General features: G+C 41.0%; 1 protein-coding gene across 2 annotated transcripts in view; it reads left to right on the top strand.

Annotated features, from left to right (window-relative positions):
* Positions 1 to 13,755, top strand: part of LOC109938948 (copine-8) — a 307,311-nt gene that overhangs the window by 267,447 nt on the left and 26,109 nt on the right. Inside the window, exons 15-16 of one of the 2 annotated variants that reach the window (XM_048610427.1) lie at positions 2,746 to 2,927; positions 12,860 to 12,987. In XM_048610427.1, coding sequence (XP_048466384.1) covers positions 2,746 to 2,927; positions 12,860 to 12,987 — 310 coding nt within the window. The remainder of the gene's footprint in view (positions 1 to 2,745; positions 2,928 to 12,859; positions 12,988 to 13,755) is intronic. The other variant, XM_048610428.1, reaches the window with a different exon arrangement.

The following is a 13,755-nucleotide window of genomic DNA, read 5'->3' as shown; positions in this document are numbered from 1 at the left end:
ACAGATCACTGTGTTCACTGAGTAGAAGCTTCAAGTCAAATGTACTGATTCAATAGTTTTCAGTCAGTAGAAAGACAGGCACCAGTCTAAGTAGAATGGATAGGGCACTCTTATGTTGACCTCAATCAGACACAGATGGCATTTTCATTAAAATTCGCAGGATGTGTACCATCCAGTCTGGAGAATGAGAATCAATTTTCTCTTTATTATGTACTGACTTGAGCCAGACCTCCAGCAAGTGGTGGTCTAGCAATATGTTTCTGAGAAAAATGTAATGATCTTCTGAACAGGGATGTGTGATATTCAACTCTAATTTTAGCTGAAATGGCCGCAGAGGTGTAGCAACTCATCTTTGTGTTAAGACAGGAGAGTTGTTCAGAGTCCTCATTCTAGATTGCTATTTAGCAACAACAGTTTAAATCTACATTTGTGGACATTGAGTGATCAAAGGATTGAGCTAGACAATGATTTCTATCCTCACATGATCAAATGTTCTGCCAATACTTGTTGTTGAGGCACAAACATGAATAATGGCCGTAGGTGTGATGTATTTGAGGGTGACCATTGTAATGGGACTGTATTCCAACAAGGGGTCACTTGTTCAGGAAATGGCAAAAGAGAACCATCCTAATTATGGTAACAGTTCAAATAAAGTTTGTTCATTAAGTGCATCCAACAATATTAGCTGGGAATGTTATCAGCAACCCAATATCTGGTTCTGAAATCTTGACTGTCAGTTAAAATAAAAACACCAGAATCACCACTGCTAATGAATCAATTGTCTTATTGTTGAATGATAATAAACTGATTAAAAAATCAAATTTAATTCTGAACCATTATTTCCTTTGGGAAGTGCAGAAATGTAAACAGCAGGTTAAAAAGCTTACAGCTCATTTTTCAAATAAGTGTAATCACCTTGTCAGTTCTTTTTGTACACCTTGTCAGTTGATATTTTGTTAGCTAATGAAAACCGTATGAAATCCTGTGTTAATTGCACAAGCAATGTTAACAGCAACTGCTCCAAGAGCAAATTCAATTGTGTACAAGCTATTTATTTACAGGAGCAAACTCTGTTGAAAATGTGTACTGAATGCCTGCAATAAATACTATTTGCAATGAAAAGAGGATGTAAAATAGAAGTTGCTTGCATAAATATTTAAGAAAACTATATTCATTGTTGAAAGTTTAATACCTACTACATTTTGAAAGATTAAGAACTTTATAAAACACATAATTAATATACTTCCTTTGCATAAATATCCTTTAGCATTCAGGAAGTCAAAAGGTGCTTGATTGAAACCAATTAAATTGTTTTAGTCTACTTGCATTGTTATAAAAGCCTGTTTCAGTGAGAAATTATTTTACATGTGATATGGATGCTGAAGTAAAAAAACTTTGCATTGAACATCGATTGCAATGTTAACAATTACTGTTGCAACGAGCTAAATTTTCCACTGTATGTGAGAAATGGGTGAAAAATCTAGTTTACGTTGAAAGAAAGACGACAAGGTATTCTTTTCATGGAACTGGAAGTAGACATTGCATGTAAAGATAAAGCTGCCATAGTCCTACTGGTCCATAGGCTGCTCTCTCATTAGAGAGAGATGACTGGTGGTGGTTTAACCTGAGGATCACCAGCTGGTGTGGCTTTTGAACCCATGCTGTTGACATCACTTTGCATTATAAAGCAGCTGTCCAGCCAACTGAGCTAGCTGAACCAACAGAAAGGTGCAACAACATTTTGTCTGAAATTTTAGATAGGCCAATGCTGTGTGATTTTAGAATAGAGCTTTGTTACTTAAAGAACGTAATTCACAATGTGGCTGGCAAGGCCGGAATTTATTACCAGTCCCTAGCTGCCCTTAGAAAGTAGCAGTGGTCCTTCCTTTTGAATTAAAGGAATCCAGATTAACCACATTCACGGGAGGCTAGATTTTCAAACTATCATGGTGAGATTTGAACTTCCGTTCATTGGATTATTGGTCTAGGATTCTGGGTTAATGCCTCACAAAATATAGAACATCAAAGGATGCATCTGGGATCCAAATCTAAAAACTCATGTTTGGCTTGGGTCATTGTTCATTGAGGTTGTTTAAATCTGGGCATTCATGTTGCTTCTATTTTGTCATTGCAGCAAATAATACCGCTTGAAATATTTCTTATTATTTATCTTGGAGCTCCATAAACCAGGAGCTAATATTTGTAGAGAGCTGTGGTTTATGCACCAGTACACAAGTGAAGCTTGCATGCATTGTTGTTCTGTATCCGATCTTAAAGTAATTTTCTTTAATTTTGAAGACTTTGCCTACAGTGTGACTATGCAATGTGATATCTACGTGATGCTTGCTCATAATATTTCGAGTCCGTAGAATTAATAACTTTGAAGGAAACTATTATGCTTGTGTCAGTTCTGTGAAAATTACTTGCTTAATCTCAGCATTCTTCCCTTCAGAATTAGTCTTTTTGGAATATATAACCATTATCTTTTCAAAAGCCATTGTGAATTCTGCTTCCGTTGTTAATTTCCATAGAGTATTTCAAGTCCCTCCACCCTTTGTATTGAAAAGTGAAATAAAACCCTCTATATTCTTTTTGTAATTACTTGAATATCTGTTCGCTGGTAAAATATACATTTATTTGCTGCTGATATGTTGACACACAGATCTTGCCAAGTTTAATGCAGTTTGGGCTTCCAATATTACTTTTTTGTCTGATCGCTTTTGTTTAAATCGTATATTCAAATAGGTCACCCTGCCCAACCAACATCTCTCCATTACATGAACCCTTATCAACTTAATACTTATGCCATGGCATTGAAAGCTGTAGGAGAAATCATTCAGGACTATGACAGTGACAAGATGTTCCCAGCCTTAGGATTTGGTGCCAAGTTGCCTCCGGATGGGAGAATTTCACATGAATTTGCATTGGTGAGATTTTTTCTTGAATTTTTTTTCTAAATTACAGCATCTATTGATGTCTATTAATGATTAATTTTGCTTTAGCCATTTGTATGTTTTACAGGTTTCTGCTGGTTAATGAATAATTCAATTGTTCACATAATTTCTGCCCTCCACTAAGAATTCAGGATCTATATCAGAAATACTTAAATAAACATCGCTGCTTCTATTCACCAGCATGGAAATAATAACTCGGTGACTTAACTATTTTGCACTGATTTGATTTGGTGCAAGTGCAGCTTACTAGCTGAAAAAGGCCATAACTATAGCTGGTTTGGGAAATATTACATTTGTATATTAGGAGGAGCTTTCAATTCATGGCAATATGCATGATGTAAATCCTGAGGCACATTGGGCGATTTTCACCTTCACCACTTGGATAATAACCTCCCAGAGAAGATAATTTATTCATTACAGAGACTTTAATTTAAAGTATCAGTTGAAAATTGGTCACGCTCTACAACGGATAGAGATCCATTGGCTGCATTGTTACCCAAGTGGTGAGGTACCAAATTATCCCCAAAACTGGGAAAATATTGCGCAAAATTAAATAAGTAAGACAATGCACTTCTGAATCCTGCTGGCTACTCCATGAGAAAGTAAGCTGTATCTTGAGATTCTAGCTCCTCTAAGTGTGGAGTGAAGCATGCTGCTTTTATGTTGAGAAGCCTAAGCAATGGACATGGGTCCATACTGTCAATCATCACGTGAGCTGAGAAGAGAAGGTCACTTTTATTGTGATGAAATGGGCTTAAAGGTTGTATTCGCAGATACCAACACTGCCAGCATTTCCTATCACAAATTACTGAGGGTCTGTAGCATAGGTAGTTTTCTGCCATCAATTAACCTTTTCTGTTCTGAATCTAAGGTCTGTCTAAATCGTAGTGATAGAGGGTAAGCGGCTATAAGATTCTTCACAAGAATAGACATTTGTTTTACACACAAAGCTGTGGGTTATTGCATGATAGCAACAGGTACAATTAATATTAACCAGTTATACATAGTTACAACAATCAGGAGCCAGATTTGTCACATCACTCTCCACTGATGCCTCAGACAAGTGTGTTTCCTCCACAAAGGCTGTGTGACATCATCAGATTGAGTGGAGCACAACATTAATTCCTTCAGAATGATTACCTTATATGACATCTTCCTCCAAGCCTTTCTTCCCATAATTAACGATTATACCTTCATGTAAATAGCTACTTTTACATTTTCCACTATCCCATCTTCCCATAAATCTCTTCCTTCTCAAATTTAGGTGATCTGGAGGTTGCACAAGCCTTCTAGAATGCTGTGGTTTCTGACCTGTAAGATTGTTAGTTCTTTGGCTTAAGGACTGTTTATCTGGATTATGATCTGTGTAAAACCATTTCCTTGCTGGAAGATCTTTTATCTCTGGGATGTCCATTACAAAGGATGTCATTCCTATTAAACTGATTGGTCTGAAGGATCTATAATCTCCAGGATTTCCTTTGTAGACAAACTCTTGCCTGCTACCTCAGTAGTTGCCATATTAAATCTTCTGGGGAACCTTTCATCTCATGAATGTTCATCATATAAGATGCCTGCTCTCTTCAAACAATTATTTTCTTCCTTATATCCTGGATTCCTAGACCAAGTAATTGCTTTGTGATTTGAAGAGTTATTCTCCTGTTTTGTTGTATCTTGGAAGTTTAGAACACACAATTTCTTCTTCTCGACAGTGTCCTGAATCTGTGGACGTTGATCAGGCTTCCATGGAGTTGTATGAAGCTCATCACCACTTTGTTCAACGAATCTTTATTGCACAACTTCTAAAAGTGACCTGCAGTTTTACAAATATAGCATTATTTTGTCATGACTGGGCATTGCCTGTGTCTTTGAGACTTTGTTGTTTTATAGCCCTGACACTGAATTTTAATATCTGCTGTGTGACTTACTCCCTGTATTGGTTTTTCAAAAGCCGTATTAGAGTGTCTGAACATTATAAAGTGATAAGTTTCCTTGACTCCTGAGCTATGTTGCTGTTCTCTGCTGAGGATATAACTGTCACTCTTCTCTTTCCACACTAATTTGAATAGCTGTCTTCGAAATTAAATCTTCCTTGGACTGCAAGATATCTGACAGAGGTTCATCAATAATTCCAACAATAAATTTGTTATGATTTCTGATTTTGAAGTTGCATAGTTACAGTTTTCCCCAATCTATGATGGTTATTAATTATATCACCTACTGATTCCGCTGGTAGTTGAACTCCTCTTCTGTTAAATCTTGCTCATGAAGTAATTTTGTATGTTCTCTGATTGAGGTAATCAAGAAAGGCTTTTAAAACTTCATCAAAGTATTTGTACTTTCTTTGATATTTTGGCAATTTATAATATCGTATGCAACAGAAATCATTGAATAGTAGTATATCAACTGGCTCCACCTCAGACTTGGTGTTTAACTTTGAAGCAATACTGTACATTAAGAATTCTCTTCTCCAAGATGTCCAAACCTGTGATATGTTTAGCTCATTTTGCCTAACTGACATTACAGTTTTTGAAGTATTATTTCTCCTTCATGTTCATACCTTTTGTTCAAAACTTTTTAAATTGCTTGTATTCAAGTCTATTTGTAATCTGCTGTCTTCAAGCTTGTTTTCTTTATTGAAACAATGCTATTTTAAATTCTGTTGCCTTAAAGATGCTTCAAACTTTTAAACTCTACCACAGTAATGCTGTAAGGTGTTCTTCCAATGAAGCTTTAGATTCTGTTAACTAGTAGTAATGTGTGATGTTACTACTGTTTCAAAATACATTATATAACAATACCCTATTTACATATTGCTTTCTGAGGGCTTCTTGCTTGTTTTAACGAGCAAAATAGTGGTTTGCCTCTTCCTCTTGGGTAAAATGGGTGTTTTCCATCCTTTTTTGACCCTTGTATAATTTTAAAATGAAATTCTTTGGATGTGGGCCTATCTAAATCTTCGCTCCAAAAGTATGGTTTTTAAATCCAGAGTGTAATGGTGTTCTAAAAGTGTTAAACTTGTTCAAATGCATGAGTCATAAAATATTTTCAGTTACATCAAGTGACCAAGAATGCCAATGGAATGTTATCTTTTATTGTAAAATGAATTGAACCTTAGAGTAAAGATATTATGTTTCAGTTATATAAGGCACTGGTGAAACCACATGTCTTAGTCTCCATATTTAAGGAAGGATGTAAATGTGTTGGTAGTTCAGAGGAAATTTACCAGTGTAGTGGGAACTGTGCAGTTTATATACATCTTTGATATCATTTGTGTTATTTTTGACTTTCGAATTTTGAAATAGTGACATGTGGGTTTTTATATGGATTTTTTTTTAAAGTTTAGGGGAAACACCCATAGTGGAGAGAGAGAGAGTGTTATAATCTTAACTTCTGCAAAACTGAACAAAATTGAAACTTTCATGTGTAAAGTTGTTCCTGAGAAAGGGAGAAGATTGTTAGGTTTGTTAACACTAGATTATCTTAGAGTAAGGAGTTAGTCAGTACCTCACACCAGAAGTGTTCAATAAAACCCTGAGTTATTTGAACATTTAAGCACAAGTGTATGATATCCCTAGAATGGAACTGTCATATTTTTGAGACTGGGACAAAATCTTGCAGGGATCTAAGTGACTTGAGCTATGGTGAGATGTGTGGCAGAATCAGACAGGAAGTCCAGTGAGATGCATCTCAACATCAGAGGCAATTTTTGCCATTTTTTATACTTTTCACAAGTGGCATGGCAAGTTTCTCAGTAGGTGGTGCCAAGTTGCCAACTAAGGGGGATTATTGCTTGTTAAATAATTTATTGACAGCCCAACTTGCCTTATGACATAGCATTCTATCACCAGACTTGCCAAACAAGCTGGATGTTGAGAAAACCTGAAACAAGCTCTATGCTGGACACCAGACACCGATATATCAGGCCATACTCCAAGGGCACAGGTCACACACAACCCACATCCACAGGCATTGACATCCAATATGTTCCAGTCTCTAAGAACCCTTGTGGCTCATCTCCAATCCATGTACAGGATGCTTCTGCACTTCCATGCAGCACCTTAATCTGCATCAGCAACTCTTATTGTAATGCAGGAGCAAGGACACTGCACTCAGGGGCATGCACCCAGCTCATGGACCAGACCAGGCTGCATCTCCAGGCTCTTTGCTTGCTCTCATAGCACTCACTCACTCACTGTGAGCCTACCTGGATGCTTACAGCGTCTCTGTTTTGTGTTGACTTGTCTTGCCCTTTTTGTGATTTGACCGTCAGCCAGAGATATAAGGCTCATGTTACCTTTCCCCTGTCTTTCCCTTTAGAGCAGACTCAAAGGAAAGCATCAGTCTGTAGTTTTCAGCAGGCCTCCGTCAGGTCAAGGGGGATAGCTTTTGCTCAGGCAGTCTCAGCATAGTAAGCCAAGCACATCCTCTGAAACCAATCCAGGGGCTTGGAAATATCAGTCCACCACTTGAGATGGTCAGAGTCAGCAGGTTCTCCACACAAGCGATGAGGAGCTGTATATTGGGCAGATCACCAACCATCCTGATTCCTTCTGTCCTATTAGGGACTGTTTTCCTCCTGAAAGAGAGAGAGGCAGGTATTATGGGACGTTACAAAAGTGGAGATTAAGTGTGAGATATAGGAGAGAAGATGGTAGCACTTACACTGGAGGAGTGGAGAAAGTCATTGACCTTCTTCCTACAGTGCTGTACATTCCTCTAGAAGTCTGAGAGCTTTACCTTGGAGTTCAAATGTAGGCAAGGCTGGCATTGTCTGGTGTCATGGCCCCCACTACTGTTTCTAGGGAAGAGGAAGTCCCATCTCTGTATCACCCCGTGCAGAAGTCCTCTAGGTCTCAGCTCAAACAAACAGCACAGCACTGATTTTCCCCAGTCTGCCATGTCAGAGGCAAATGTCCAGAGCCATGCAGGACAACTTTGGAATGACAATGTTTGTCTGGGCGCACAATGGGCTTTTAAAGATGGCGCAGGTGCAAGGGATGCTAATGAATTCTGGGATATCCACTGACTGATGATTTGTTCTAGAAGTGGTGCGTGATAAGATGGGGCTTGAATTGGACATGAGAGACACCATAAGGGCGGGGTAATAAATGCAATATGTTTAGTAAGATATGGCGAGAGAACTTGCTAGACCTCACAGCAGAGAAATCCTCCAAAAATCTTGATGCAACTTAGACTTAGTCAAAAAAAGTGTAAGATTCAAACCTGGGAGTTGAAGTCAAGTTAATCCGTATAGTTCTGAAGGAGAGCTGTATCAGACTTGAAATGTTAACTCTGTTTCTGTCTACACCAATGCTGTTGGACTTGCTGAGTTTCTCTGGTGGTTTCTCTTTGAGATTTCCAGCATCTGTGGCATTTTACTTTTATTGCAATTAAGCTGTTAGAGAAAGTGAGTTTATGATGTGGGAATTGTACAAGGGGTGCTCTTCGATATCACAGAGGGGTGTTTTAGGATCTATAAAGGAACGTTGAAGGTTTTATGGAAGGATTATATCTCACCACGTGTTTCCAAATTATATTTGTGCTCTAAGTAAATGGTCTAGTTTATCCTATTTTATCTTCATTCCTTTTGCTTAATAAACTTCTGTTTTATTGTTAAAACAAATCTGCAACATTGCAAGTCTATGCTTCAGTGAAAGATACTTACATAAGAACATAAGAACTAGGAGCAGGAGTAGGCCATCCGGCCCCTCGAGCCTGCCCCGACATTTAATAAGATCATGGCTGATCTTTTTGAGACTCAGCTCCACTTAGCCGCCCGCTCACCATAACCCTGAATTCCTTTACTGTTCAAAAATTTATCTAGCCTTGCCTTAAAAACATTCAGCGAGGTAGCTTCAACCGCTTCACTGGGCCGGAAATTCCACAGATTCACAACCCTTTGGGTGAAGACGTTTCTCCTGACCTCAGTCCTACATCTGCTTCCCTTTATTTTGAGCCGATGCCCTCTAGTCCTAGTGTCACCTGCGAGTGGAAACAATCTCCCTGCCTCCACCTTATCTATTCCCTTCATAATCTTATATGTTTCTATAAGATCTCCCCTCATTCTTCTGAATTCCAATGGGTATAATCCCAGTCTACTCAGTCTCTCCTCATAATCCAACCCTCTCAACTCTGGAATCAACTTCATTAAAACCAAACTAAAATGAACTATAATCCTGTCAAATTGGATTTCAGTCTGGGATCTGACTTGTCCAGTAATAACTTCAGCTGGAATCAAACCACTAAAGTGAGACTTGGAGCATGTGAGGTGTCACATGGGGAAATATTGGACAGGCTAGGCTCTTTCATGAGAGTCTAGAAAAGTGCGGGGTGATTGTACTAAGGTTTATAAGATACTGAATTCTCTTGGCAAGGTGGGCATGGATAAGGTGTTTACTCTAGAGTCTAGAAATAGGAGACACTGTTTTAAGGTTGGTGTTCACCATTCAGTACAGAGACGGAGAGACGTTTTTCTGAGGGTTCTGTGACCTTGGAGCTCTCAGCCTCAGCAAGGGTCACAAGGCAGACAGGGATCCTTGCTCATCTATCCCGAGAAAGCTGGTAGTCACCCCCTCCAATTCACAGCTTACGTTCTAATACTTAGAAATCCAATCTGCTGCTTGGCCTGCTGTGTTCATCCAGCTCTACACCTTGTTATCTCAGATTCTTCAGCATCTGCAGTTCCTACTATCTCTGAAACAATCTGTACATTTGTTGGTTTTTGTATTTTGTGTTGAGAACTTCCTGACATCAGACTGAAATTTTTACCTTTGACTTCTTGTCCTGTGATTCACCTTAATTATGATATATTGCTCTGACTGTAACTTTTGTATTCCATTCATTTTGAAGAAAAGATACATGTACATTTTTACATTTTTCAGGACTTTAAGTTCAAAATTATCTGCACTAGTTTAGATAAAGCCCCATTGACACCCTTATCCCTGCAGCATTCAAGTCAGCGTCTTTTAACATATCAGCTTGGATGTTTATGCAACAAGAACATTTTAGAGGCCATTAAAATATAAATATCTGTCTGTGGCAGAAAAAAATAACTAAAAAGGGTTTGAAATATAGGGAGAGGCTGGGTAGACTGGGGTTATTTTCCCCAGAGCATTGGAGGCTGAGGGGTGACCTTATAGTGGTTTCCTTATGAAATCATAAGGAGCGTGGATAGGGTAAATAGACAAGGTCTTTTCCCTGGGGTTGGGGAATCCAAAACTAGAGGGCATAAGTTTAAGGTGAGAGGGGAAAGATTTAAAAGGGACCTAAGAGGCAACTTTTCACACAGAGGGTGGTGCTTGTATGGAATGAACTGCCAGAGGAAGTGGTGGAGGCTGGTACAATTACTAAATTTAAAAGGCATCTGGATAGGTACATGAATAGGAAGAATATAGAGTGAAATGGGCCCAATGCTGACAAATGGGGCTGGATTTATTTAAGATATCTGGTCGACATGGACAAGTTGGACCAAACGGTCGTTTTCCGTGCTGTTTATCTCTATTACGCTACCACACCTCTAGCATATAGTACCATATATTCAAGCCCAGAATTTGTCAATTCTATTGATGTAGTTTCAATGTTGAAGGCTGCAAGTCTACTGATGGGCGAAGATAGTGGCCCCATCATAAATTACTGGAGTGTCACCACTACCTAGTTGGTGCTTGCTGCAGGTGCCAGCAAGAGCATTGCAGCAGTGACTGCTCTGAGCTAGCATTCCAAAGCAACGCAATCTCCAAAATCTGTACTGGGCTGAAAACCACAGAAGGAAGCAACTCTGAGCGGAAAAAATATACTGGAATGAGCAAGGTAATTAATTCCTCTAGGAGTGATTGCCTTCCTTCCTAGAGTTTCAGGGTCCCCTCAAAAAGTGACAGCAGGATTTGCATCAACTCTTAAAGTGTTCTGGGTGTTTTTACTGGAATCTTTATCTCTCCCCTCCCCAGCCTGGCTCGCTGATGTTGTGTCTTGATGTTAGGGCAGAGGTGGAACACTGCCCATACCCTGCCCCTTCACTCCCCACTGCCCCCCTACCCCCACTCCCGCTACAAGTAAAATCAAGGTGGACACCAATCCCGACATTGTCTAATGTTGAATCAGAGATAGTAGGAACTGCAGATGCTGGAGAATCCGAGACAACAAGATGCAGGGCTGGATGAACACAGCAGGCCAAGCAGCATCATAGGAGCAGAGAGGCTGACGTTTCGGGCCTAGACCCTTCATCAGAAAAGGGGGAGGGGAAGGGGGTTTTGAAATAAATAGGGAGAGAGTGGGAGGCGGATAGAAGAGGGATAGAGGAGAGGATAGGTGGAGAGGAAACAAACAGGTCGAAGAGGCGGGGATGGAGCCAGGAAAGGTGAGTGTAGGTAGGGAGTTAGGAAGGGGATAGGTCAGTCCAGGGAGGACGGACAGGTCAAGGGGGCGGGATGGAGGTGGGTCGGAAGGAGATGGAGGTGCGGCTTGAGGTGGGAGGAGGGGATAGGTGGGAGGAAGAACAGGTTAGGGAGGCAGGGACGAGCTGGACTGGTTTTGGGATGCGGTGGGGGGAGGGGAGATTTTGAAACTTGTGAAATCCACATTGATACCATTGGGCTGCAGGGTTCCCAAGCGGAATATGAGTTGCTGTTCCTGCAACCTTCGGGTGGCATCGTTGTGGCACTGCAGGAGGCCCAGGATGGACATGTCGTCTGAGGAATGGGAGGGGGAGTTGAAATGGTTCGTGACTGGGAGGTGCAGTTGTTTGTTGCGAACCGAGCGTAGGTGTTCTGCAAAGCGGTCCCCGAGTCTCTGCTTGGTTTCCCCGATGTAGAGGAAGCCACACCGGGTACAGCGGATGCAGTATACCACATTGGCAGATGTGCAGGTGAACATCTGCTTGATGTGGAAAGTCTTCTTGGGGCCTGGGATGGGGGTGAGGGAGGAGGTATGGGGGCAGGTGTAGCACTTCCTGCGGTTGCAGGGAAAAGTGCCGGGTGTGGTGGAGCTGGAGGGGAGTGTGGAGCGGACAAGGGAGTCACGGAGAGAGTTGTCCCTCCGGAAAGCAGATAAGGGTGGGGAGGGAAAGATGTCTTTGGTGGTGGGGTCGGATTGCAGATGGCGGAAGTGTCGGAGGATGATGCGTTGGATCCGGAGGTTGGTCGGGTGGTACGTGAGGACGAGGGGGATTCTTTTTTGGTTTTTATTGCGTGGACGGGGTGTGAGGGATGAGGTGCGGGAGATGTGGGAGACACGGTTGAGGGCGTTCTCGACCACCGAGGAGGGGAAGTTACGGTCCTTGAAAAACGAGGACAACTGAGATGTACGGGAGTGGAATGCCTCATCCTGGGAGCAGATGCGGCGGAGGCGAAGGAATTGGGAATAGGGGATGGCATTTTTGCAGGAAGGTGGGTGGGAGGAGGAGTATTCTAGGTAGCTATGGGAGTCAGTGGGCTTGAAATGAATATCGGTTTCTAGGTGGTTGCCCGATATGGAGACAGAGAGGTCCAGGAAGGAGAGAGAGGTGTTAGAGATGGTCCAGGTAAACTTAAGGTTGGGGTGGAAGGTGTTAGTGAAGTGTATGAACTGTTCGAGCTCCTCGTGGGAGCACGAGGCGGCGCCGATACAGTCATCAATGTAACGGAGGAAGAGGTGGGGTTTCGGGCCGGTGTAGGTACGGAAGAGGGATTGTTCCACGTAACCTACAAAGAGGCAGGCGTAGCTTGGGCCCATGCGGGTACCCATGGCTACCCCTAGTCGCCTGCTGGAATTCCATCTTGGCCCTGATCAGAGTTTGAGAACTAATGTGCTTGAGTTTCCTTCTTCAAGTCATTTTGAAATTTTTTTTTCCGAGAAGTGTAAAATAAAATTGTAAGCTGTCATAGTGATTTGTAGGCTATGATATATTTGATTTTCCCACCTTTGTTTTGCAGAATGGAAATCCTCATAATCCATATTGCCAAGGAATTGATGGGGTTATGGAAGCTTACTACCAGAGTCTAAAGTCTGTGCAACTCTATGGACCGACCAACTTTGCCCCTGTAATTAATCATGTAGCAAGGTACTTCAGCCGCTGTTAGAAAAAGAGAGTAGCCCATGTCAACCACTCAAATCAGTAAATTGCATAATTTTTTTTCTTTACAGTTTGAGGGCATTCAATAGGTTATGTATCTTGTACACCTTGTACCTCCCTCATTATTTGTGACACAAGACTCTGAGGGGACTGTGGTGGAGGTTAGAATTTGTAGCAGATCGACAGGGTGCCACTTATTCTTTCATTTTAATGATTGACTGACTGAATATGGAATGTTTTGAGTCTGCACTACCATGCAGACAGTTGAAAATCTCGAGCATGAGATGTAGAGAAACATAAACAATGTTGCATGTTACTGAGACATGTCCCACTACAGACAGAATTGCAGAGACATCAGTTCAAACTCAAGTAATGAGGTGATGATCGCTGTGCCCTGGGGACTTGCAGTTGTTCGCTAATAAAAAAAAGTCCTGGAGTTAGGGGCATTTAAGTTGAATGTCATCTACAAATGACCCCCATCTCACTCACCTGGTTTACCAACAGTATCCAAGAAAGGAGATTTAGTGCAATGATAATTCTTTAATGTTGATTTTGGAGTTGCAATATTTGTTTAGCATATGTAACTCCTCTCATGTTGCTAATATGATTACAAAGGACGGATATTCTTCCCTTTGCTGCCCAAGATGGACTATTTCTGTAGAATCTATTGTGTAGACATTAGCAGGAAGACTTTACTCACCACTGTATACTGAGGACATGAGACTATTTGACTCGATAAACTACAACTGCCCGTGT

The sequence above is a fragment of the Rhincodon typus genome, chromosome 22 (genome assembly GCF_021869965.1).
Source record: "Rhincodon typus isolate 14 chromosome 22, sRhiTyp1.1, whole genome shotgun sequence".
Classification (NCBI taxonomy): Eukaryota; Metazoa; Chordata; class Chondrichthyes; order Orectolobiformes; family Rhincodontidae; genus Rhincodon; species Rhincodon typus.
Note: the sequence above shows the minus strand (reverse complement) of the source record. Positions and strands in the feature narration are given on the sequence as shown.